Here is a 27,927-nt window from a genome sequence, read left to right as displayed (position 1 = left end):
AAACTGCAGAGTCATGACGACTGCATTTTTCCATAGACAGACTTCTATGTTTAGGCAAGCCATGAAATTTTAATCAAAGTTTTGAAAAGGAATGGGCGAGGCATACTTTCTTAACAACTGCCATTCGTGCAAGTGGAAATAGAGAAAAGCTGCATGGATGTGCATCCTCTTCACCAACAGTTCTTTCCTTGGGACAATGGAGGTTTTCAGAGGTAGACGGCTGCACTACTTCCCATGAGTTGTATTCATGAGAACTTGCATGAACTGGCAATTGAGGCTAATCGCTGGAACTATTCTGAAAGTGAGCAGACCTCCAAGTCACAACTGATGCGCACCCATCAGTTTATAATAGATTTTTTGCAAGGGGAACCAAATTAAAAACACAGTATTCAATATTGTGAACGCAATATTCACAAATGTCGATTTGTAGATGGTGCTTCCAAAAAGAAATACTGCGTTTACAATATGGTATATTCTGCCTTCAATGAAATAGGTGACAGAAGTAAGTCCAGAAAAATAGATTATTTACAACCCCCAGCAGATTTCAGTAAGTTTCACTTCCATCTAAAATTGTGGTTCCAGTATGTCTTGTTCACGCTAGTGCTCGAAGTCGGATACTATAATTCCGGATCTCTGCTGTAAGAATATGTGGGTTACTGCTCTGCTGCATAGCTGAATAAATCACACATTAAGGATGAAATATTGTGCATCAACGAACAGCTCAACAATAAAATTGATCAAATGTGTGGCATAGTATGCAGGGGAAATAGCAGGACAGTGCGGACAAACTGGTTTTACAGGCTGGCGTTGGTTGCATCTAAGTAAATCTACACACCATGCTACACCCAACACTATGATTAACTCTTTGAAAGAAAGAAAAAAAATAAGCAGCACATTTTCTTTCAGTATGGCCAGTTCAGTTCATGTATCATTCATTACGCAGCGTTTGCAAGCCAGGGCATTTACTTTAAAAGCCCACGGATTTCTAGGCAGTCTTTATTGATGTGCTGTGACCATTGAGAAAACCAGATCCAGCCACTTGCGTGCATGCCTTAAAATACCAAACCATCCGCTCATTTTGAATGTTCTTTACCGCTTAAAAAAAAAAACTCACAAAATTTAATGAAAATGTTCACAGGGAAATATTTATGCGATTTGCAAGGTCTCTGAATTGCACTCTGATGAAAAGCTGTACGTTCCGTAGCAGGAAGTTTTAAAACTGCAGCTTACATGGAGTGAAGGACCAAGTAAAGACAAATTGTTCTCAGCAAAGGGATATTGTTCTTGATTTAAGTATCTCTTGTTAACAAATTCAAAGGCAACTTTCTCAGCATGATGCCATTTTATAATGTATAAAATAAAGGTCCCAAGTTTACTACCCATCTGATATACATTGAACGTTGCTTTTGAATAGTACTCGGGTTGGATAGAGCCAGCTTTTCCATTGGTGGAAATGAGAGAAAACCGCCATGGGATCTGCATGAACAGAAACCATGCATGACTGGGGCTTTAATAAAGAAGGGATTCAGGGAACTGAGCAAGATTTAGCAAACAAGATGGCTGGAGCCAATCCTCTACATGCAAAAAATCTAATACATAGACGTCTCAAATTTTAGATGAGCCACATAATTTGGGGGCTGTGTGCGTTGGACTTTTTTACAATGTATATTCAAGTAACCCAGGAATTTCAGTGAATAGATAGACTATAATCTTGCCCTCAAGATTATAAATTGCTAGAAGATCCTTTGAAGCAGTTATCATGAGTTTAGATATGGCATTGACCAAAATGACATTAAAATTTCACATGATGGTTAATAGCACAAACAGTAGTAATACTTACATAATTACATTTAAAGTCTGCACATTTTATTAGAAGTGTATCAACTTTAAGCTGTACATCACATCATAAACATATAGAACATTTCTGCATTCAATTATATGGAAATATGTACAACTACTTTATATATAATTGCGTACATGTACACACCCTTAGAACATACCAGAAGGCTCAAAGAAAGAAAAAATAGTGCTTCTTTTGATCTCTCACTGTTTCTGCCTTACGGTTTTGAATTAGCGCAATAATTTCACTCCAAAATGTGTGTGTAGTCTGTAAAAAAAATTATGGTCCTGGAGAAGTAGGAAGCTTTTCTAACAATACTAGTTGGGATCTCAAGTTTAAAGTAAATGGAGGTAATGTGGTGAAATTCAAGGTAATCCCACTAGTCCCAGGGATTTGTGCCAATATGCGGTGGGTCATCTTGTAATGTGACACGTGAACAGGGTCCATCTCCATAAGTATGTGCGTGTACAAGAACATGAGCTGGTCACCTGGTTTCAGGTCTTCCCGCTTGTCATACCTACAACAGAAAAAGAAACATCACAAAAAGCATTAAAAATACAACTGGCCCATTCTAAAGGTTCCCATCTCCATGTACAGCAACAAGAAGTACAAGACCTCTTTTCTGATAATGCCCGACGCCCTACCACGCTACCCTTGACACTCTGCAAGCACAAAAAGCCATGTCTACGATCTTATAAGGCCTCTGGTGTGTGACCACTGTGGCATAACTATACCTGGTTTTTTAAAAAAACAGTAATAGAGGCTGCCATGGAAAGGTGGCACCACTAGGTCAACCTCAGTCAATGCCCAGCTGTCATCTGCAGATGTGCAATCCACACGCTTTAAGGAGTTAAATACAGAACATTCAAGATAGAATATGACAGAAACTCTGAACTTTCTAGTGCAGGCAGCAGTTCCAACATGAAAATGTTCGAACTCTAGTAGTGACAAAGGAGACACTGAAACACCAAACTGAAGGCTTGCAGCCACTATGGAGCCATAATACTCAGTGGTTTGAGGGCCACCTGTGGCTCTTCTGAGCACCATTCCCCAAAGTGGCAACCACCCCATGTTTCCGGAAAGCAGGCACGGACCTTGTCTGGTGGGGCTTGCAGTTAGCAAATGGTTTCCACCTTGCAACAGCCACTGTCGGTGGAAAGGGCAAGTTGCCTGTTGAATTAGGGCAATGGGTAAGTTGTGAGCCTCGTGCCAGAGATGGACGTAAATGTGGAATTTTGGTTGATAGTAATTGTAACAGTGGCTCTCCATGAGCCATTGATTGAGTACCGCTGCTGTACATCACTTGAAGCCTATAAGGGTATGGTAGCAGTCTTCACCCCTACCCCCCGCAAACAGAACTACAATGCACAGCACCCTATAAACTACAGAACACTGGCTCACTTTGGTAACTGCTCCTATCTACAGAAACAGGGTATATAAGTGCTTCTGTTTGAGTGACTGGTGATATAGGAGGAAAATGCATTCAGTTTATACAGGCCTCTGTGGTTGCATGCTCCACCGTTTTCTGAAGATAGGCAAGAACGAGACACTTAGCGGAGCGCACACAGTTACTGAAACTGGATTTTATGATACCACTTATGTTACAAACCAAGGGACTTGCTCTTCTGTTGAGATTTAGATACCCTCTTGGAACTCTGGGCTGTGGATAATAATCCCTCTTGTGGAGATAGCTCGAGATGGGTAGCCATGTTTGTCTGTAGCAGTAGAAAAGAGCAAGACAGGTATCTGAAGAAGTGAGCTGTGACTCACGAAAGCTCATACTCTACCAAAAATTTTCTTAGTCTTATAGGTGCTACTGGAGTCTTGCTCTATTCTACCAATCCCTCTTCTGTTCATTTTTTGAAGCTGGATGTGGACATCATTGCCAACTTAGCTTTGGAATGTATAAACAACAGGATACCTTTTCCTTCAATAACTGGTACCCACAACCAATTCAGATACATTTAATGTTCTGTAAGAGCTTCCAATTTGGAAAAAGTGATTTCTGAACAAAACCACATCAGTTTCAAAGAACAGAGAACTCCACAGACATGGCACCACCATTGAGGCGGCCATACATCTTGAACTTTCACCTCAGAAGGCCAGAGTACCTTGAGAGGTCCCCGCAAAAAAAATTGTAAAGCCGTGGTACTCATTCCATGGCTCACGACGAGCCACATTCTCAATTACCGTCAACCAAAAGAGCCACATTTACTTCCATCTCTGGCATGGGACCTTAAGAAGGCCTGCTGCTTACTTGTTCTTCTGGCAAACAAACCCTAGTGGGACAAGGGCCTTGTCCACGTTCCTGAAACATGAGGCCGATGCCAAAGTGGGGAATAGCGCTCAGAATAGCTACATGTAGCTCCCAAGCCACTAAGTATAACTGCTGGAAAATAGGCAGGCTAATATGCAAGAAGATGAACCCTGTATGTCCTTTCAAACTTTTTTTAGCCAGTGGACTGTTTGATGGAAGAAGCTTTGCTGCTGAATAATCTCAAAATGTTTCTACAACATACCTATTCTACAGCTTCTAGTTCCAAAAAGATCTCTTCTGGCCTCACAGAAGCTTCCACCATACAGTCCAGGGAAATTCCTACATCAGCACTTTGCATCCTTTCTCCTTCACTGTGCAAGGTAATTCCAATGAAAGATAAGGTGATTCCCTACTGATTTGCCTGCCCTCCTTTGCTCTTATGGACTGAGTCGGCAGTACTAGCTTGGGTGGAACACGCACATCCTCCAGCATCAGCTGAGGGTGGAGAAAGTTGCATTAGGAAATAGGAAATGGGGGAGCTAATAGAAGAGCCTGGCTGGCTGGCTCCAGTTAATCACACCCATTAAAGGCCCTCGGCCCTACACCACAGTTTAGCCTACAGATGGTGAACGTTGCATTATCTTCTGCTATCTGTAACTTTGTTTCATACTGAACTGATTAGCAGCAATACACAAATCACTCTTCCCTACTAACTTCCCTTGTAACTACTGTCACTCTTTGGTAGGTTGTGAACAGTGATAATGTTTCTTTCTTGCTTGCTTGCTTTCTCAAAGCAGCTTTTATCATTAAAGTCAGCTAAAATCTCACATCACAAAAATACAGTCAAACAACAAGACGAGAACCAATGATTTCCGCCATCGCTGACCTCCATTCCCAACCCACCAAAGAGTACATTGGCAAAGCTCTGTCTTACAGAACCTCTAAAGTCTTTGCAAGGCTGGGGTCTTCTTCACATCCTCAGAAGCTTCTTCCATAAAACAGGAGTGTCCACCAAGAAAATCCAAGCCTGCGCATAAACAGTTCTCGGTAAACTGAGTCAGGGATCTGTTAATAATCTCTGGTCTAATGATCGGAGCTACCCTGTGGGGATCTGTGGAAGGAGGTGGTCTTGTAGACACACGTGTTCCAAGACATGAAGGGGTTTAAACACCTTGAATTGAACACAGAAGTAAACTGGAGTTTTCTGTGGCAAACTCAGGGTAACGTGCATAACACTTAATTCCTGTCAACATTATAGCTGCCACATTCTGCACCATTTTTAGCTTCCGTGTTCTCTTCAAGGGCAGCCCCATGTACAGCACATTGCAACAGTCCAGTTTTAATGGGATCATAGCATGGATTCATATGGTCAGGTAGGTCCAGTTAAGACTGGAAAAGGGACCAATTTCTGTGCAACAGAAAGTCAGACAAAGATATCCAAAATGGCAGAGAACATACTTCTGCAGATCTTAATTTCGCAAACTGATCACTAGGCAAATGGCCTGCCCTCCTCAGCAACTTCATTCAAACAGCATATCAGATTCATCTGCCGATTGTAGCTGAAAGTCTGGGCAGGTTATTAGCAAAAGTAAACACCTGCCAACTCCTCGAGCAATAGGTTGCTTCTGGATACTACTGGAGCTGTTATTAGGATGGAGGTTTCCCTGCATACTATTATTCTAAAATTCCTTGCCTGGATAAATCCTTTCATCTTGATGCAGGGACTATAAAGGCCAGGATGAGAGAGCCTGCCTTGGATTAGCATTCATGTCAAGCTGGTTGCAGTCAAGTCTCCAGTCAAAGATAATCAAGTGCCTGTCCTTTTTCTTTTCTCCCTTGAGGCAAATCTAGGCATGGTGATGAAATGGTTCAAATGTCCCTGATGAATCACTGAGTTTATTTAAATACTAAAATCCTAAGTGCCTGGTGGTCCACTTCAGGACATAATCGAGGGATTCCCAGTGTGGCGCTCACCTATATGTTTCCGAGTGGCTACTTCCCCAAACCATCTGTTCTCCAAAGCCAACAGCCAATCCTGGTTCCCTTCCACTTCAATGGAGTCAGAGATGGCTCAGAACTAAACTACATGAGATGCTCGACACATGTTGGGTTCCTGTAAGTTTACCTGGGAAGTGTAGTCAGGCCCCACTCGGGGCCCGACTACACTTCCCAGGTAAACATGCGGGAACTCTACATGTGTCAGGCATTTTGTGTAGTTTAGCTCTCAGAAAGACCCAGGAGGCATTAACTTTTTTCCGAGGGGCAGCCCCAGCGATCCTCGGACTGGCCAACCCTCCCCCCACCCCCGACCCAAAGTCCTGGCTGGACGACACTCACCCCACCGAGGTCCCAGACGACGAGGGACGAGTGGTGGCCGCGGTGGTGCTCGGCGGCCTCACTGCAGGCCCGCCATTGCAGTTGAGGATTGTTGACGCCGCCGAGGCCTACCGGCAGATTGCCGGAGGGGAAAGGAGTGGTGGCGCGGCCGTACAGTGACCGCCCCGGCAACATGGCACCTGGCCCCGCCGCTGATGCAGCCCGGGCCAGAGGGCGGGGACCGGAGCAGAAGCCACAGGAGGTGCCGGGGCGTGGCAGGATGCTGGCGCAGGCGCCCAGCAGCCTGGCGAACCCCACTCGCCGAGCAGCCATCAGGGGAGGCGGGGGCGGGATGGCCCTCCCCCTTCGTCAGCCAGAGACACCCCAGCCTAGCCTCCCTGGGGAGAAGCGGGCCCACCTGCCCATCAGGCGAAGGGAGGGCCGTCTGGGGGGAGAAGGGGGAGGAACACAGGAGAGACAGCCAACTGCCCAGGGACGGGTGGGGCAAACGGGTGTGGCCACCCCTAGCCCAGGTGGTGGGGATGGCCTTCGGGGCAGGTTCATGGGAGACGGGGTGGAGCTGGCCCTAAGGGAGGTGGCTATTTAAGGAGGGCTCCAGACCCAGGCCAGGGAGGAGAAGCCCAGTCTGCCCCTGACGTTGAAGGGGCAGCTGGCCAGGTGAGACCGGTGCAAAAGAAGCCAAGCCAGCTCAGACACTGGAACACCAATTCTGAGGTCTAAAGGGGGAGCCCTCACAGGCCCGGGACCCCTCCTTGGATCAGGTTGACCAGGCGGCCGCCTAGGCAACCCAGGACAGACCTGCACCGTGCATCTCCCTTGGACACAGACCCGCCATCACCCCTAGGGGGGGCCAGGGAGCGTGACAACTTTACACGTTTCGGGCCCAGAAAGACCCAGGAGGCATTAACTCTACACATGTCAGGCATCTTGTGTAGTTCAGCTCTCGGAAAGACCCAGGAGGCATTAACTTCATATTGCAAGGAGCACCAGTTAAGAATCAGCTGACTCCATTACAGAAGGATACTTGTAGTTTGGAATCTGTGAACATTTTGTGATTGGTGCCACTTCCATGTCAGCCATTCGTAAAATTCCAAATATGCCCACAGATTCAACAAGATTGGGGACCCCTGACATAGCGAGCGAGTATGTACAGAGGTTAGCATATTGAATTATTTATTTATACTACTGATATACTGTCTTTCCACCCCAAATAGGGTCCCCAGGGTGGCAAACACAAAATGAAAAAAATATTAAAACATTTAAATAGTATTTCAAATGTATATATAAATACAATAAAAACATATAGTCATATAAACACACACACACACAGGTTTGAATCCCCATCCTGCCATGGAAGCTTGCTGGGCCATTCACACACTTGGGGGTGTTGTGAGGATAAAATAGAGGTGAAAAGTACGATGTAAGCCTCTTTGTGGAGAAAACCAGGATATAAATGAAGTAAACAAGACAGTAAGTTTTCATCTGTCTTAAACATTACTAATCTTTTCTGTGTTTTATCATAGTAGTTTGGATTTTTAAAGGTGAAATCTCCCTAGTTTTGGAAATACCTCAGATTGTTTACTGCAGTACAACTTTGTTGAAAATCTAACAAAACAAGTTTTCTTTACATTTAGGACTTCAGATTTCTGGCTTCTAGATAATCGTGTGGTTCACACATTCACATTCATTAGCATTAAACATTCCAGTGCCAAAAGTAAGAACAGTCTGTGTAAAATTAGTTTCTTCCGTTTAGGAGCAAACTCCTCATTTCTGTACTAAATGAAATCTTCTTCTAGGTTATTATTCATTTAATTAAAATAATTAATTAAAAACAGATGATAATATATATATTTTAAATTCCACAAAATTTTGCCAAAAATGAAAAGACCTACTATGCTGGGAAATGTTTTACCTCTCCGCAAAAGTTCTGAACCCCTTCCCCATGAGTCACTCTCTAAGTAAATTTATAAATATTTCAAGATATATCTTCTAGCTTGTCTGGAGATGGTTATATACTAGGTATAGGTAAAGGTAGTCCCCTGTGCAAGCACCGAGTCATTACTGACCCATGGGGGGAAGTCACATCATGACGTTTTCTTGGCAGACTTTTTACGGGGTGGTTTGCCATTGCCTTCCCCAGTCATCTACACTTTACCCCCAGGAAACTGGGTACTCATTTTACCGACCTCAGAAGGATGGAAGGCTGAGTCAACCTTGAGCCGGCTACCTGAACCCAGCTTCCGCCGGGATCCAACTCAGGTCGTGAGCAGAGCTTGGGCTGCAGTTCTGCAGCTTACCACTCTGCGCCACGGGGCTCTCCATATTCTAGGTATATCCATCAGTTAAAAGATACAACTATTTACCTCTAGGAAAATCTTGTGAAACCTGAGGTGCACATCTGACAAATGAGGGTAGGCTTCCTCCCGCCATTTTCCCTCCATTTTTTCTAATGCTCACAGTGTGACCATAGAGGAAACAAAGCGCATAAGACAAGGCAATGCCCTCAAGGGCTCTCCTGTCACATCACACAGGAAGGGACAATGGATGAAACAGAAGCAGCATGAAATTTATATGCTGCTTTCAACCTGACTGGGAACATCTTGGCCAGGACATGCAAAGCCTAAAGTGGCATGAGACTGGGCAGGTTGCTTTCAACATGACCACTAGGGGTGTGCGCTCTGAAAAAATTCAGGTTTCCCACTTCAGGATTCAGGTGTTTGAACAGCTTCGGTACACTCCGTAAAGAGTCAGGAATCTTTACGGAGCACACCAAAGCTCAAAGCAGTACTTTTCTTGCCGTTTGCAAACGGCAAGAAAAGTGTAGCTTTCAAGCCCCATCTTTTTTATCTGATGGGAGGGGAAAGAGGGAGAATGCAAACGGCTAGAAAGGTGCTGCGGCTGCTGTCGCTTTACCCGAAGCTTTCCAAGATGATAAAAATCTCTTCAGAAAGCTTTGCTTTGGGATTTCTGAATTGGCTCAGCAAGGCTGGGGCAGATTTGGGAATCCCGAATATTTCCAAATCAGGCCCAATTTGGGTTAAAAACTTGAATCGGAAACCCGAAGCGCACATCACTAGTGACCACCACTCTTCTCTCCGCAACATGAAGGGACATCTCAGAGGTCACTGTGATGGCTCTGACATGGTACTCTCTGCCTCTTTAACTCATTTATAGTGACTCTGACCTTGGGAAATAGCACCAATCAGGTCAAAAGTAGCATGCAGAAATCTGAGAACCACTTTTAACTGTCTCAGAGATGTCCTTAATAGAGTTCTCTGCTGCTTTGCCTTCTCTGAAGCAGACTGCTTGAGAGTCTGTGGCGGCGATGGTCCTTCCTGTGGCACTAAGCTTAAGCTACTCATCTGCTTTCTCTACAATGCTCTGAGACTTGGCAAGGGTTAGAAGGGGTGATGTACGTTATCTCTGTATTGACAAGCATACTGTTGTACAAGACAAAGCAATTATCACATTTCCAGGAAAGGTCATGCAGAAAAAATGGAGGGAAAAAGTGCTGCTTCTTACTTCCAATTTGAATTGACTTCCAAAAATCGAGAGACTCCGGTCTGTGCTGAGGCCGCATCAATGTGGATAGAAACGTCTGAAAAAGAGAACAAATTGTACCTCAAAATAAGAGTTACTGAAGTCATTCTACATAGCATATACTGGAAGGGCCAACAGGGCCAACGGAAATGTTACTTCCTCTGCAATGACAACTGGGGGAACAAGGTGCTAAAGCATCCAACTTGGATACAATCTCTCCATTTGCCTCTCAAGACATTTGCCTCAAACACTGCAGATGAAATGCGAAAGTGAAAATGCACCTGCTTGTTAGCACTTCTTTAAATACAGAGGGCTGCTCTCAGTCTACAGGAGCTTCTGTGAGAATCTGTCTGGGGCACAATACAAATTCTTGATAATCCCAGGTTCAAAACCGGATCCCTACAATTCTGATAGAATCCAGAGGTGACTTTAAAATGATCACAGTAGGAGACAGGAATGAAAAAGAGATACAGGGCCAAGCTACAAGTGACGCCTGACACAGGTTGGACACTTGTCAGCTTCCCTCACGTTTTGATGGGAAATGTAGGTGTCCTGGTCTTGCAGCTTGGCTCTCCGACTACTGTCCAATGGACTTTTCAACTGTCACTTGTCCAACATTCCACCAAACTGCCTACATTTCCCATCAAAACTTGAGGGAAGCTGACAAGTGTCCAACCTGTATCATTTGTCACTTGTAGTTTGGCCCACAGACTCCAAGGGAAAGGGTGAAGATGGGATTCAGTGTGGTAGGGGTGAGAACAGACCCTGAAGCTATCAGACTCTGTCTTCATTATAAAATGAATTAAGCACTTTTTGGAACTTGCTAGATGTGTTCAAACTTTTTTTTTTAGCTGAAAGCCTTCCCTCAGAGACCTCTCATGAAGTTTGTCTCAGCCTCAGAGGAGCAGCCTGGGTTTGTTCTCTCGGCCATCAGTTGGGAATGCTCTATTTTGAATTTCCTGCATAGAGAAAGGGGTTGGACTAGATTATCTATAACTCTTGCTACTGAGCTCTGCCAAGGAGATGCTGCCATCCGGCTGCTCAGAGCTTTCCTTTAAAATTTCTTGAAGGGCCTCTCAGCTTCTTGTACCAGGTCTTCCCTCTGCCAAACCATTGTCTGGCCACAAACAAATGCCACGGTTCTTGTCTGCATGGACACTCCAAATATTGCAGCTGTTCTATCAACATGGTGGTAAACCACCACTGAGAACAATGATGTAAGCTGATTTACGTTCTCATTGGGCAGAAAACTGAGGTATTCATATTGGAAGAAACAGTTTTGAGAAGGGAGGATTTAGAGTAGAGAAGGGATAGGGTCCTTAACTTACCTCAAGTAAGACTCTAGAGAAGCGGCTGTTAAACCCCCCTAACAATCACCATCACCGCTGGTATGCCACCATTTCTCTCTCCAAATCTCCCCCTCCTCTCCCCCCCCCCCCCGGTTCAAATTAAACACTTCCAAAATCCACTTTTACATCATTTGGCCCAAGGACTGTCAGACATACAAGCTACAATGATTCTCCTGCAATTTTATCTCAGCTTCACGTACCTGTGTTTCGAGGCACCAACTGATGTAGTATTTGCATCGCAACTCCTCCAGGATAATTGTAGTGCGAAACATACAGCGACACTCCTGAGTAAGCAGCGTTTGCTACCAGGTGCGCCACAACAAATAGAGACCCAAGCTTATTCAGCCACGATTTCTTGTAATTGTTTAGTCTGTAGACAGAACAAAGACCGTAGCAGAGTCAGTGCGCTTTCCTTCTCACAGGATCTGAATTCTACCAGGAAACACAGTTACAATGGCTTCACAGGTGCCAAATGCACAGACTGCTTGACACAGTTTTAAGCCCATGTAGGGCTTTGTGGAAGAGTTGGGTATTCAAACTTGGGTCTCTCAGATACTGGCTTGCACTGTGAGCCTTCTAATTTCAAAGAGATGACATTATTAACTAAGCTGCTCAATAGTCCCTCTGGAATTTAAAAATACCTGTCTTTTTTCCATGCTTCACATTCACATCTCTAAGGCACCATCAGAGGCAACTTTGTTATCTGTGAAGACACCACTTCAACATTATGTCTTATGGGCTAATAGCTCTTTAGTAGTATAGCAACAATGATTCTTTCCTACTGAATGGGAACATTTAATTTTAATTGACTGGAAATTCTACACATTGTAACTGAAGAGTTACTTCCTTTGTCCCTCAAGATCAAAACATATGTACCAATGCTTTTCCTTCAACCAACACCTGAAACAACATCTAAGAGTCACAGAAACTCTTTCCACTTATGTACAGGAATTTTCAAATCCTAGCTGAAGTAAATGCAGTCAGTTTGGGCATGCAAGTGGATTCAACTCTTCCAATGTCCAGATTTCTGTTGAGCTTTCTGCTAAGTTCTGTGCTTTCTTACAGTGCAATCCTAAGCAGAGGTACATCTTTCTAAATGCTTCAATGGACTTAAAAGGGTGTAAGTACCCGAATCGGATTCGATTCGCAATGATTTCAGATTTCCGAATCAGGCCCAACGTGCTGAGCCTGATTTGGAACCCCGAATTAAAGCTTCCCAAAGCAAATCTTATCGCTTTAGGAAGCTTTGATTCAAGGGGTTTAAATGCCCCTTTCTGTGCCACTTTGCAGCAGCACAGAAAGGGGCATTTAAACCCACGGATAAGCTGTTTGGCGGCGAGATCCCCGCCAAGCAGCTGATCCAGGCCTTCCCCACTGCCCTGCTAGCCACTGCGGCGGCACAGGAGGTGGCACGGGCAGTGAAGGAGCTGGTTCCGGCCTTCCCCGCTGCCCAGCTGGCCGCTGTGGTGGCAGAGGAGGCGGTGTGGGCGGCAGAGGAGGCGGCTCCAGGCTGTCCTGGCCTCGCAAGGGCTGCAGCAGCAAAGGCAGAGAAGGCCCTACCTGCCCCTCAAATGGCCACCGCGGAAGGGCTGGAGGAGGCAGCTGGAGCCTTCTCCGCTGGCCAGCTGGCCACTGCAGACCCCACAGGCCATGGCGATGGCACAGAGCTGACCCCGGGCTTTCCCAGCCTCACGGGGGCCACAGCGCACGCCCTCCTGCTGCCCAGCTGATCAGCCTGATTGAGATTGCCCCAGGGTGGGTGTGGGTGGGGTTTTTGCTCCCCCTCACTTCAGTATGCTCCAAATCTTTACAGAGCATACTGAGGCGAGCTAAATACCAGAATCCTGAAGCGGCTTGCCGCTTCGGGATTCTTGTAAGTCCAGGTTTTTTTCCCGCTTCAGGAAAAAACGGAAAGGGGAAAAAACGCTGAATCTTTTTGGGGTACACACCCCTAGGTAGCAAAATCAAAAAGAGTCCAGTAGCACCTTTAAGACTAACCAATTTTATTGTAGCATAAGCTTTCGAGAATCAAGTTATCTTCGTCAGATGCATCGTACAGGTACATGCATCTGATGAAGAGAACTTGATTCTCGAAAGCTTATGCTACAATAAAATTGGTTAGTCTTAAAGGTGCTACTGGACTCTTTTTGATTTTGCTACCACAGACTAACACGGCTAACTCCTCTGCATCTACACCCCTAGGTGTAACTCAATCAGCTGTTAAAGCACAGGTTGGAGAAAACAAAAAGGAACACTCAAATAACGAATAAACAAAATACACTACTACAAGAAGGGCTATCAAAAATAGGCGTGTATTGTAAACTGCAAACTGAAACCTGAATCCACAATATGAATGAATATGACAAGCATATATATAATTGTAAACAATATGCAGTGTACCAATGGAAAGTGTGTAAATACACAGAAAAATAAATAGTATAAATGAAGAAATACGTAATATAGCAAAAAGGGAGTTAACACACAACGAACTATGGATTGCCAGCCACAATCTCCATTTTGAGTAGATCTTTATCAGTCCAGCATGAGTGAGAGACTAGTTTTAGCTACTTGTTTTGAATTGGTGGGTTTTAAAATTGAACAGGATAAAACAGAGATGGTCTGATGAAGATCTACTCAAAACGGAAGTTAGCTAGAAATCCATAGTTGGTTATGTGTGTTAACTACCTTTTGTTGTATTATATATTTATAGTGCTTATCTTTCTGTGTATTTACAAGTTCTCACCAGATGTCTCCATAATCTTACTCCTTACTTGCTGACAGGTATCTTAACAGGCCTCTTTCTCATCTTCCAATCAATTTCATCTAGCGTGTTAAATTCTCAAATATAATGAAATGAAACAAATTAAAATCATTTTTTTCAACATCATTAAAGAACTAGCAAACAGTTTCAGTGTTCACTGAAAGCAATGTATTTGTGCTTACAGGTAATACTAAACTTACATTCGGGAGCAGCCTTTGGCAGCCACTATATTGAAGACTGGAAAAGTATATATGATAAACCGAAGTTCTTTATGTGGTAGAAATGAATACAAGAAAATAAAGCCAAGAGTAGGTAGAATCAACACTCTGGTTCTTCTGTCTACTGCGCCTAGTGGTATGAAAAGAATACTGCACCCCAGAGCTCGAGGCAAGGCTGAATAAAAATACCACAAGAAAGGGGAGGTCTTCAAGAGGAAAAAGAAGTTAAGGATTCTTTTAAACAAATACTGGCTTGTATCCTACCAGTTTCAGCCAATAAGGAAAGGACATTTCCATCATGAGGTGGGAGAGGATTTCTGCCCATTTTGCTCTCCCGTCACAGTCCCCCCCCCCCCCGCCATTTGCTCCCTATGCTGTTCACGAGAACCCACTGATCCCTAAGAATAAACTGTTGGGGACCTTAAGGGCTCCAATGAAAGTGGGAAGAGGGAAGGTCCCACTCTGCAAGCTTTGCTCCATTACCAAATCTTGTTGAATACTGTGAGCCAGTCTGGTGTAATGGTTAAGAGCAGCAGGACTCTAATCTGGAGAGTCAGGTTTGATTCCCCACTCCTCCACTTGAAGCCAGCTGGGTGACCTTGGGTCAGTCACAGCTCTCTCAGAGCTCTTTCAGCCCCACCCACTTCACAGGGTGATTGTCACGAGGATAATAATAACACACTTTGTAAACCGCTCTGAGTGGACATTAAGCTGTCCTGAAGGGTGGTATATAAATCAAAAGATTATTGTTACCATTATTGCCACCCAAATGTATATCATAATATACCTTCGAGAAAAAACATAATGGAGAATCAAATTCCCTGATATCACCTGTACCAACTGTTTGCACTGCGTTGGATCTTAAGACTCCCTTTCTGCAAGGGATTTCCTCCAACAGGGAAGCAAAAGAAAGCCTCTGGATCCAGTGTTTGACTCCTTAGGTCCAACTCACTTAGTCCATGTTATCCAAAGCAGGTATACACGTGCACATACAGACACACACATGCTTACAATTGTCCCTTCTTAGGCAGTTCAACTTTCCCTGCCAACTGTCTTGCAGCATTCTATCTTCAAATAGCTGAACTGTTTCAGCACTGTAGCAAGAGAAAGTTATTCTTGCTGAATGTCTTCCTTCCACAAAGCTGCTCAAGGTAAGAGATACTCATAAGAAAATGAAGTTCCACAGAAGAGTTGTGGAAATTATTAGACCTCTACAGTCCAAGTCAGCTCCAAGCACAAAGAGCTTATATTTTTGCTGTCTACATTCTTGCATGTTGTTTCCACACGCAACTAGAGATGGGCACAAACCAGAAAAAAACCGAACCATGAGGTTTGTGGGTTTTCACGAACCAGGAACCAGGAACTGGCACAAACTGGGGCAAGTTTACAAACCAGTTCATGGTTCGTGGGGTTTAAATGCCCCTTCTGGCCGCTTAGCAGCGGCAGGGAAAAGGGCATTTGACAGTTTAAAGGGCCCTTTTCTGCCTTGCAAGCGGCAGGTCCCTTTAAACTATCAGCTGGCAGGCAGCTGGGAGGGAGCCCCCCCTTGCCGCCTGTCAGCTGATAGTTTAAACAGACTTGCTGTTTGCAAGCAGCAGGGCCCTTTAAACTGCCCAAACCCCAGCCCCCACCTCCACCCCTGCGGGTCCACGGCGTCCTCCCCCTCCTCCAGCAAGGAACGGGAAGACCGCTTTTGGCCTCTTCTGTTGCTGTGTGGGCCTTCCCACCCCTCAAATGGCTGCTGCTGTGGCCATTTGAGGGGCTAGGAGGCCGTTTTTTGCCTCTTCTGCCACTGTGTGGACAGGCAGGGTGGCAGAGGAGGCCGAAAACGGCCTTCCCACCCCTTGCAGGAGGAGGGGGAGGATGCCGCGGGCCCGTCGTGGGCCCGAAGGGTAAGTTAAGTGTGGGGCTGGCTGGGTGGGGGTTGGGGTTTGGGCAGTTTAAAGGGTCCTGCCCACACGGCAAGGAAAGTTTATATGGCCCTAGGGAAATGGCCATTTAAACTGCTCTTTGAATACGACCCAAACGAACTAGTAGACCAGTTCGTGGAAGTTCATGAAAACAAGCTTCCACGAACCACGAGCCGGCCTGGTTCATGCATTTTTTGGGGTCGTAATTCGTTTCATGCCCATCTCTACACACAACTCAGAGATGCTTCCAAGGAAGTGTGAAATGGATCTTCTTTAATACCTCTTACTGCCCCGACTGGGTCATGTGAGATTCAGAACAACCTCTTTCCTAAATAACCTATATAGAATCTAATTTAGTAATTAGGGATTCTGAAAGACAAACTGGGTCCAACAAAATCATCTTGTCTGAATTATAGTTTCTGATACTATATTATGATATTGGATATGGGGAAATAATCAAGGAGAGCTTTTCAATTGGTTTCTTTGTTGAAATCATTTTTAACCCCTCATAATTAAATCTACTGAATGCTAGACCTGCTGATTCAACTTAGGACAAGGCCATAGCCCAGGAGAATCCACTTTACACACAGAAGGCCGCAGTTTCAATCCCCAGCATCTCCAATTAAAACAGTCAGGTTGAAGGGGATGAGAAAGAGTCACTGCTAGAGTACATTACTGACCTTGACAGACCAACGGTCTGATTTGGCATAAGGCACCCTGTGTTTCATCGTACTTTCAACAGTTAAAGGATACGCCCCAGTTGGAACTTTTATTTAAAACAGTATTATACCAAAGCACTTTTCCTTCAGGCCACAGAACTTGCCTCCAAAACACAGAGTCCGTAACCACTGTTAATCCTAAAAGAAGAAAAATCCAAAAAAGAAAGAACTAAACAGTGAAGCCTTTTACTTGTGTTTTACAGAAATCTGTTTGATTTATATATAAGCAAAGATTGGCCCTGATATAGATCACAGGTGACTAAAAGCTTTCATACCACACAGACACGGGTAGGATAAGAATATCCTACAATGTCACTAGTGTTCTACTGGGAGGCTCCACTGTTTTGCATTGTTTGAGCCGTGTCATTGTTAACAAGAAGTCTCTGGATTAAAAATGGTTGAGTCCTGCAGACTGCGGGTTTACAAGTGGCACCAGAGTGTAAAGCTCACTTTACAATGGGCTTTCAGAGTAAGCCTCAGGCTTATACTAACCATATTCATACAACACATACAACATTCTGTAGTAGCTGGGATTTAGGTATTCACACAGAACCGCACCCTGTCCACATAATCTCCTTTGCAACAGTCAGAGCAGACGGACAAGATATGTGATGGTGGAGAGTGCCCTCAAGTCCCAGCTGACTTATGGCAACCCCTGGTGGGGTTTTCATGACAAAAGTCTAATGAAGGTGGTTTGCCAATTTATTTATTTATTATTTCCATTTATAAACCACCCATCCTCAGGGGCTCTGGGCGGTGAACAACAGTTAAAATCAATAAAAACAAGAAAGCAATTCTAAAATCAACATACAATAAGCAATAATAAAATAAATTAACCAAGTACATTAAAGTGCAATGGTGGGGAGAACCCCCCACCCCAAAGGTGGGAGGCCGACATGGCACCACCTCCTTCAACCACCGAACGCCTGGCGGAACAGCTCTTTCTTACAGGCCTGGCGGAACGATAATATGTCCCGCTGGACCAGGGTCTCCATTGACAGAGCATTCCACCAGGCTGGGGCCAGGATTGAAAAGGCCCTGGCCCTGGTTGAAGCCAGGTGGGCTTCCTTAGGGCCGGGGACCACCAGTAAACACTTATCCGCTGATCGAAGCAGTCTCCGGGGAACAATGACTGCCTCTGCAACCCTGTTTTTTTGTTGGAGGTCTCCCATCCAATTGCTAACCAAGGTCGACCTTGCTTAGTTTCTGAGATCTGATGAGATCAGGCTCACCTGGGCTATGCAGGTCAGGGCATGGACAAGATATACTTGAATACGAATGTATACCCCAGTTCATATAAAATGTATGTGCCTGTGTGGAAAGCTTACACAAGGCGGCCATCTGTGAACCAGCCCTAATTCAGTTGAAACCCAAGTAGGCTGAGCTGGTGGTTGGACCGTGCTAAATAAGGATCTGTAGTTTGAAGGTCCATTTAAAAGAAAACCTCTTTGGTTCATCTTCTAATGTAAAATGTAGAACTTTTTAGGTGAACTAGACAATTTTGGAAGGGGAATATGGGAAGTGAATTCTGCTGAGTTCTGAAGGACCTACCTAACCAAAAGGCTCCTGCAGGAACGGCATAGGAAAGCATTTTTAGAATGGAGAGCCGTTTACTGAATAGCATCACTAGAAGCATCAGGCCCAGGAAGATACAGAGTTCGGCTCTGAAGACAATAATCGCCAAAGCTGAGAACCAGATGAATGGGAACTGCTTTTGCTGTATCCATGATGTCACTGCCAACAGAACTGGTTATGAAAAATAAACAAAACAAAAAAGGCCGACGTTAAGGTTAGAAGTGCCAAAGCAGCTAAAGATCACACTTTAACAAATCATAGCGGCAGCACACATAATTGCCTCGGTTAATCTGTAGCTGAAAGCCTGTTTAAACAAAAAGCCTTACGTTTTCTTCTAAAATTATCTAGGCCAGGGGTCTGCAACCTATGGCTCTACAGCCAAGCGCTGCTCGGTATGAGACAAAATACAGCTCTTCAATAAAGAAAAGGAAATAGGAGAAGGTTTATCTGGGTTTGGGAGGGGACTCTACCTTCCCGAGAAGTCTTGCTGTACAATTATTTCTCTATATTTATAAAACAGATTTTGACATAGTTACACTTCTACCCTCTGTCAATATAACTTTTAGTCATACCCATAAATTCCTATTAATAATTATCAATATTTTGGCAGTAGTGACATTTATTATTAACATTGTAATAGATAGGGCTGCTCATTAATGTATTAGCAAATGTGATTACTCCTTTGTTTGTCCTTATTTAAAAAAAATTAAGGGGGGGTTGTACAGTAGAGGAGGGTTGTTGGGTTTATTTGGTGTGGTTCAGGGAATTGGTAAGCTAAGTGTAAAGTAACGTTATAAATCATATATTATTATTATTTCTAATTTTTGATTGATTCAGTTATGAATTATACTTTTCAAATTAATTGTTTATAATTATAGATTGCATTAATTTTAATCTAAAAAAATAAAGAAAAGGAAGTCTTTGTCAGGGTATATTGGAGGGGTAGGTGGGCTAGTAGAATAACCAGTATGTGGAAGGGATATGATGGTACTAAAGGGCTTCTTAGAGAAGCTTTACAGAAAGGGAAAGGTTGGAACTGAACATCCAAGTTCTGATGCACTAAAATAGCTGCGCAAGTTGCTCTTGTGCATGTTTAAGATTTGTACCACTTCCTAACAAGGGACAGGCAGCACAGCGTTTGAGCTGCAGAAAAACTGCAGATTATGAAACAGCGTATTAAGTATCAGTTAAGTTGCATACTTTCAATTAAGCAAACGGAGTTTGGTATACTGGCTCTTTGTTGATGTCTTGCTCTGAATTTTGATGTAATTTGGCTTTTTAATTCTAAAGGCTGCAGACCCCTGATCTAGTCTAACAGGCCCCTTTAGGAAAAACTTACACTGTAACTGAAAAGGGCCCCCCACAAAGACCTATCCTTATCAATAAAACAGGTCCTTTGAAGTTTTTAATGGATTGGTGGGTTCACATTCCGTGAGACAAGAAAGATAGGCCATAGATGGTTTTGCAGATAAGAAACGGCACTTGAACACAGCCCTGGTGTACATCAGTGGTCAACGCAGCAGACATAAATTGGCTGGATTGGTCCGTCTTTCCACAAATTTCTCTTAAGTGTTCCATTGCATATAGCTATTGGTTACTGTTCCTGAGCATTCAGTTGGATCAAAATGTGCCTTTCTGGTGACAGAGGAGGGAAGGTCAACTGTCAACAATTCCCCCTTCCCACTGAAGCCCTCCAGTTTGCCCCCATGCCGTTCTTTAGCAGAATCTGGGAGTGACCTACAGGCTATGACAGGGTGGAAGGGGGGTTATACGAAAGTCCCATCTTCCCAGCTTTGCTAGCAATACTTTGCATTCAGATCAATGTTCAAGGGGCAACTGTGAGAAGCTTTGTTTAGACTGTACCATGTAGGCAGTATTTCCAGGAGAAGGTCAATGGGAGCTTAAAGTTTGCATCATGCTTAGTAATTCTAGTTGGATTCATCCACCACCACGTCCCCCCCCCCCCAAAAGGTTAATGGATAATATGAGAAGGATCTATTCACAAAGGCATTTGAACAGACAAGATATAATTCATCCACATGTTTTAAATATCTACTGTAGGCTCTTTTACTTTGGTAGTGTGTACCACATACACCAAAAATTCTGGTATCTGATGTTTGAAACTAACACTGCTAAAGGATTATCTTGAGCCATTTTCAATTCATTTTTTACCATGATGTTTTACCAATATACTGTTTTATGACTGGTCACCACTCAAACAACACATTATTTCAGTCAATAGGCAAGATTTGTTATAACTACTTACCAACAGGAAGGGCAAACACGTTGGGGAGGGTCCGAGTACAATAAAACATCAGGTGAAACTGAGTCGCAGTGATCAGACAGAAAACCACAGACACAGTGGAACCAAACTGCTTCCGGACTTCTTTGTGCAGCCGCCACAAGGCATAAATCACACAGATTCCCAAGCTTCCTCGAACTTAGATTAGAATTAAAAAAAAGTATTTATGTGTGGTAGAAAAATGGTAGAGCTGAATGTTACACAACACATTTTTCTACACTAATGTCCACTCAGAATGGTTTACAAACTGTGTTATTATCCTCACAACAATCACCCTATGAGGTGGGTGGGGCTGAGAGAGCTCCTAGAAGCTGTGACTGACCCAAGGTCACCCAGCTGGCTTCAAGCGGAGGAGGGGGGAATCAAACCCAGTTCTCCAGATTAGAGTCCTGCCGCAATTAACTATTACACCAAACATTAAGATACAACCATAAAAACAGTCCTCCTTGATTCAAATAAGTGTTTGCATACCTATTAGCTGGGAATAAAACTTAGACATCTGCAACAAAGACAGCACATAGATGGCTGGGCTGGAAAGCAGAGCAATAAATATTGGACCAAGGAATGTTCTTGGAACAACCCCAGGAAATTCATGGTGATCATACTGCAATGAAAAAAAATAGAGAAAATACCGAAAGAACCACAACCCCCCCCAATTCATTAATTCGTTATATTTCTCTACATAAAAGTCCTGCTGACATTTATGATACTTCAACAGTGCAATGCGAAGTATGGTTACATCCTTCCAAGTACACTGACTTCAACGGGCTTAGCAGGTGTAACAGGTGTACCAGACAGCTGCAATACTACCTCTCCCTAAGAATAGCTAATGGGAGCTGTTGGAATGTTGTGCACTGTGAGCTGGAAAAAGCAGTTAAGGGACAGTGGAGGGAGCTGAGGGACAGGTGTGCAGAACAGAAGAAGGTTTTATGCCAGAGAGAGCGAGAGGGACAGCAGCTGGCCGGTCCCAAGAAAATTAAGTGGTAGTAGAAAGCCCTGTCAAGTCATAGCTGACATGGCAGCACCTGCTGGGGTTTCAAGGCTAGAAACTGCCTTCCTTTGCTGAGCACCATGCCTCAATTATTAAGTGCTTTATGTACATGCAATACTCATGAGCAGAAAACACCTACTTCCAGAGGAATTCTATCCACAATGGAGAATCCCATTCACAAAGGGGAACAGTGGAAGGAAGGTAGCATTCAATCCTTGTTTCTACTCGTCCACACTCACCCAGAAATCCAGGAAGGAATAAATAATTTTGCGGCCTAACAATATAAAACCATAACAAACTTTTAAAGAGCCCACTGGTCATCTGAAACTAGGGATCCCAGACCCCCGGTGGGGGCAGGGGATCTCCCGCCCCTGCTCCCCACACCCTACACCCACTTACCTGAGCAGTGGGGGGGGGGCGCACACCTTCCTTGCACGCTCCCCCGCCATGTGGCGCGCTCCCGTGTGCCACAGCCGCCGGGATTGGGCCCGTTTGGGCCCGGATCAGGGCCACTGCGGAGCACAGGAGTGCTCCTGTGCTCTGCAGCGCTCAAAATGGGCCCGGCCCGTGGCAAATCGGCCCGTTTTCAGCAGCTGCGGAGCGCAGGAGCGCTCCTGTGCTCCGCAGCACCCAAAACAAGCCCGTTCTGCCACGGATCGGGCCTGCTTTGAGGCGCTGCGGAGCGCAGGAACACTCCTGCGCTCCGCAGCGCCTCAAAACCAGGCCCGATCCACGGCAGAACGGCCCATTTCAGGCGCATTCTGCAGCGCCCGGCCCCCTGATGACGTCATCCCGAAGTGACGTCATTGCACCTGTGGGGGCGTGCGCGCTCTGCACGCGCTCCCCCCTCTCCCAGAAGGTAAGTGCCAGGTCCCTGTCCCCCCGCCGGGAGATTGCGGGGGCCCGGCAACCCTATCTGAAACTCATTTTGCTCTAGGAAAAAAATCCAAGCTCAGTATCATACTCATCGTAATCCAAAAGAGAGCCAAAACTATATCCTTACCTTCTCCAAGTCCAGTTTATGGTACACAATGTCATGGATGGCCTGCAGGTTAAAGCTTTCCTCTACTTTGGTAAACGGGCAAATGGCTAAATGTGTGAAGGCTACTGCGGTGATCAGGAAGAGAAGCAAGAACTGCCCTGCCGTGGTTTTCTTCTCAGCCATACTGGATTTGAAATTCCCATCTACATTATCGCTGTGAGATCAAAAGTGAAAAAAATGATCATATTAAAAATCTACAATGTGCACAGACGATAGGTCCTATGAATGTGAGCTTGACCATTTGCACCCTGGCTTTGACACAGTAAATCCTAAGCTATCACAGCACCTTAAATCTATTTACGTTGCCTCCATACTGGTTTCTGGGTATTTATTTATTTCACTGTATTTTATCCTTCCTCCAAGGAGGTGCAGGACAATCGAGATCACCAGGTGAGCTTCTTGGACTGGATGGATATGAACCCAGGCCTCTGCAGTCATATTCCAGACTATATGGTATTACACTTGCATAGAGAGAAATAATTACTTTACACCGACTCTTCTTTTACTTACTCACATACAAAGGGCTTTTTCAGCAATGGGACATCTCTTACAGAATGCCCTTCCCTTTGAGTCTCATTGTTTTCTTTTAGGTGGTAGGCCAAAACAGTTCTGTTTACTCAGGTTTTTAATTAAAGAGTTGATCTTGTAATACTGTTTTAGTCTTACGGCGGTTATTTTTAAGATGTTAGTAGCCTGTTTTTACGGTCTATATTTCTTATGATGGGCTTTGTATTTAATAGTTGTTTTTAATCATTTTTTAATGTTTGTGTTGTTGTTATATTTTAATTTATAAGCTGCCTTGGGCAGTTTTTTTGGAGAGACTGAGGAATTGTTGTTCTAGACAAATAAAACAAATACACATCTAACTGTGCTGTCCTAAGCAGAATTATATCTTTCCAATTCCATGGGCTTAGAAGGGTGTAACTTTGTGTAGGATGGCACTGTAAAAGTAGCAAAATAACAAAAATGTTCATTAGCTTTTTAAAAGTTTGTATTAGGAAACTTTAGCTTGTCATGGGACATTTTCCAGCTCTGAGCAAAGATGACTCCACTATTATTGCTTTATAATGCCTTCTCTCCTCCCCTCTCCCCAGGCCATAAAGGACCACAATAAATAAGAAACAATAATTGAATAATTATACTTTTAGGACTGATTAATTACACTTTTAAGATTGATTTATTAAGTAAATTTTAACAGTGCAATCCTAAGAAGAGTTACTCCAGTCTAAGCCCATTGATTTCAATAGGCTTAGACTGGAGTAACTCTTCTTATGATTGCACTGTAAATGTAGGTAATTTGCTGAAATATGGAGCTTTTTTAATGTTTGGTTTTTATATGGCGTGTGCCTTGCTGATGTTCAATCATTTGTAATTTTGAATTGGTACTGATAGCCTCTGGCTAATAAACACATACTGCTTTGCTTTGATAAGAAACAAATACAGCTACTGATTTAATTCCATTCTGGTGTTGAAAGATCCAGAAGAATGTAAGAGATGCAATGGAAACAGAGTGACTTTCATGCAGAATGTCCTGTAGTTTCAATATTTCAAGAACGAAATGTCAAATGGTACAAAATCCTTTTAAAAAATAACGACAGAACAGACATTGCATCAAGTAAGTACAATGTTTCATTGCCTCTACACAGAAATGTTCATTTAACGAACTATTACCCATTCCTTTAGAAAAAATAAAATTCAGGTTTGGAACATCTGTAAACCAAGCGGACAAGTTTCACACAGTACCTCATCTACAACAAAATATGAAGTTATTTTTAAATTCAGAAAGGGCATTTATTCACTACTAATTCTGCAGAAGCTTTGATTTTTTCAGACCCAACAGACCACAAGTAAACATCTTTTTTTGTACGACTAAAAACACATGATATAAATCAGTGTCTTTTCAGTGGATAAAAAGGGAGAAAAGCCTCAAAAAGATGCAGTTCCAGCACATACCAGTAAAAAAAACAACCCAAAAGCTGCATTTTGCAAATAGTAAAGAGTCCAGTAGCACCTTTAAGACTAGCCAACTTTATTGCAGCATAAGCTATCGAGAACCACAGCTGTCTTCGTTAGATGCAGAAAAGAGCTGTGGCTCTCGGAAATTTATGCTACAATAAAATTGGTTAGTCTTAAAGGTGCTACTGGACTCTACTATTTTGCAACTACAGACTAACACGGCTAACTCCTCTGCATTCTGCACTAATTGACTGCATTCTAGATGGAGTCCTATGTAGTGGGTGATACAGTCTAGCCTCAAGGCTACAGAAACATGAATTTTCATGGCCAAACCAACCTAGAAGCCAAAGAATAACAACAAATGTGCTTATGTATCACTCTTCTAGACAGATTTGGGACCCATTCAGAGCAGTGAACAAAGTCAGCACCAGGGCTTTTGTGGTGGGGGGGAAGAGGTGGTGGAACTCTCAAGAGGGAAATGAGGGAGAAACACACAGAAGAAAAGTGTTGCTGCTTTCAAAGGCCCCACTGCTTTTTTCAGCTGAGGGGAGGGGGGATCTCTCCCCTCCCCTCAGCTGAAAAAAGCAAGCAGGTATTTGAAAGCAATGTTGCTGCTTTCAAGGCTCCAGCTTTTTTTCAGCTGATGGGGGATCCCCCTCCCATCAGCTGAAAAGTCACAAGCTTTGAAAGCAGCATTTTTCTTGCCACTTGCAAGTGGCAAGAAAAGTGTTGCTCTCTGCCCAAAGCTAAAGAGCTGGACGCCTTGGGCTGAGCATGGAAGGAAACAGGATCAGGGGGTGGGACCACCAGGCATGTGCTTACTTTCAAGAGGTGCCGGAACACCGTTCCACAATATTGAAATGTCCTTGATACTGTCTGTGCCAATCTCACACTAGGTAATCTATCTTGAATCTCAGTGAGAAAGGTGGACTCACATACATACATACATACATACATACATACATACATACATACATAAAGCTGGGGAGCTGGGGCTGAGAGGAGTGGCTTACTTAAGGTCACCTACTGAACTCATAACAGCAGCGGGATTCAGACCAGAAGATTGCTGATTCACTGCTCAACCACTTAACCACTATGCTATACCCTATTCAGTGCACAAAACCTCCAAGCTCAGTAAAGAGTCCTGTAGCACCTTTAAGACTAACCAAGTTTATTGTAGCATAAGCTTTCAAGAACCACAGCTCTCTTCGTCATATGCATGCCTCTGCAGGCAGCTTATGCTACAATCATCTTAAAGGTGCTACAGGACTCTTTACTATTTTGCAACTACAGACTAACATGGCTAACTCCTCTGGATCCAAGCCCAGTAAAAATCAATATGCACTGATTAATTCAAGATGATGGTTGGGACCTCATGTTCCAGCACCAATACAGTCGTGAAGGCCAGTATATAAAATGGGACTACACTGGTCAACTGTCACATTGTTGCCTGCACAGGCATGTATACTGAGGCCAGGTGGAAGAGCCACTGTGGCACTGTTGTCAGACTGGAGCAAGACTCAGGGCCAGGCCCCTCCAAACATGATGCTCACTTGGGCTAGTCACTCTCTCAGCCTAACCAACCTCACCAGGTAGTTATGAGGACAAACTGGACGAGGGGAGAATGCACCATCCTGAAGTCCTGGGACAAAGAATGTGAGAAAAAGTTATTGGTGACGGAAGAGATGGCTGCTCAGGATTCAAGCGTCAGCACCCAGGATTACATTCCCAGCACCCTGCTTTCAGCTCTGGCCTTTGGAGTGAATTCGTCCCCATCAACAACCGTGAAGCTCTCCTACACAACAGGTATGTCTACAATGCTTTACGTTACTCTAAACATAAAGCTAGTCTGATCCAGTGGCCAGGCTCTCTCCAGTAGGTCACGGAGCACCTCCTGCGGGATCATGAGCCTCTACAGAGGCACTCCTTTGCATGTGTGCTAGATGGTGCCACGCCTCCCCTTCTCTTCCCATGCACCCTGGAGGGAGCAGCACCACAGTGATGGAGTACAACTCGGCGATGGAAAGGAGCTCTGTTCTCAGTATAGTATACAGCTCACATGTCACGTGCCTGGTTCCTTTGGTCCCCTGGCACCGGTCCTGACTTTGGTACTGGTTGGGTCAGCACTCTGCCCCCTTCCCTCTGGCATCTGCCTCCGCTGTCGCAGGCCTTTCCATTGCTATTTTGAAGATCAGTGGCTCCCAACCCACTGTGGTGGGGTTCTTTCCACCTTCCTTCCTGTTCTCAGTTTGCAAGAATTTTTAATGACAAGGGAGGATCAAAAATGTCTAAGTATCTTCTCTGAAGTCGTAACCGTTTCAAACAGGGGCACATGGACACCTTTATTCTAGGACACCGTGCCCTAGAATAAAGGGACAGAATTCTTCTCCCAAATCCACTTCACCTTTCGGGAAAAGCCACTCAGATATCTGAGCCCGAGCAGGGGCAGATTTCCTTCCACTAAAGATTCACCGGCTCCAGAAATCATCCCTGCCCGGGTCATTCCTACGACCCGCTTCCCCCTTCCCGTCTCTCGCGCGTCTACCTGGCTCCGTGTTTATTACGAAGCTTTACTCCCATTCATAGGAGAAGCGCCTTCCTCCCGGCGCGACGCAATTGGATGGCCGCGGACAGCAGGAAGCGACCAAGCCAACGCCGCGGCCACTTCGGCGCTTTCTTCCCCCAATCGGGACTTACCAGCCAAGCAACCCACGTGGCCGCCCAACACAGCAAGCCCCAAAGGTCACGTGACACCCGTGGCGTCCACGAGAAAGGGGCGGAGCCGGGGAAGTCAGGTGACCGTTCTGCGTTGAAGAAGCGACAAAGGCGCTCGCTGCCGTTGTTCATCCGGGTAAAGGCAACCCCCCGCTTTCTTTTAACGCAACCGCATTTCAAATTTGACCTGTAAAGGATTCAGTTGCCCTCAACTCGTACTTCGGAAGGAATTCCCTCCCACCCTCGCCTTGTTTTAATGTAGTAGCGGGGGGCGGGGGGATCCGTGCCCGGCCGTAAAATGGCAGCCAAAGAAACACTTCGCCCGCTCTAAACATGGCAGCCAGGACGACCTGCCGGCCCACTTTCTTACCCAGAACCCGCCCTCTTTCTTGCCCTGTCCCTATTCCCTACACGT

At 44.6% G+C, this 27,927-nt stretch overlaps 1 protein-coding gene across 2 annotated transcripts; it reads right to left on the bottom strand.

Annotated features, from left to right (window-relative positions):
• Positions 1–1,844: 1,844 nt before the first annotated feature.
• On the bottom strand, positions 1,845–27,583 carry ALG12 (ALG12 alpha-1,6-mannosyltransferase). Of its 2 annotated transcripts, none has more exons than XM_054988573.1 (10): positions 27,495–27,583; positions 22,803–22,995; positions 21,280–21,412; positions 20,773–20,946; positions 18,483–18,677; positions 16,966–17,069; positions 14,285–14,508; positions 11,524–11,693; positions 9,957–10,032; positions 1,845–2,357 (listed from the first exon to the last, which is right to left on the bottom strand). In XM_054988573.1, exons 2-10 carry the CDS (start codon positions 22,962–22,964, stop codon positions 2,120–2,122), a joined length of 1,476 nt encoding a protein of 491 aa, XP_054844548.1. In that variant the 5' UTR covers positions 22,965–22,995; positions 27,495–27,583; the 3' UTR covers positions 1,845–2,119. The 2 variants fall into 2 exon arrangements, with proteins under 2 accessions (XP_054844548.1, XP_054844547.1); XM_054988572.1 differs by lacking the exon at positions 27,495–27,583 and adding an exon at positions 27,343–27,474.
• Positions 27,584–27,927: the final 344 nt, after the last annotated feature.

This window comes from Eublepharis macularius, chromosome 9 (genome assembly GCF_028583425.1).
Source record: "Eublepharis macularius isolate TG4126 chromosome 9, MPM_Emac_v1.0, whole genome shotgun sequence".
Taxonomy (NCBI): domain Eukaryota; kingdom Metazoa; phylum Chordata; class Lepidosauria; order Squamata; family Eublepharidae; genus Eublepharis; species Eublepharis macularius.
Note: the sequence above shows the minus strand (reverse complement) of the source record. Positions and strands in the feature narration are given on the sequence as shown.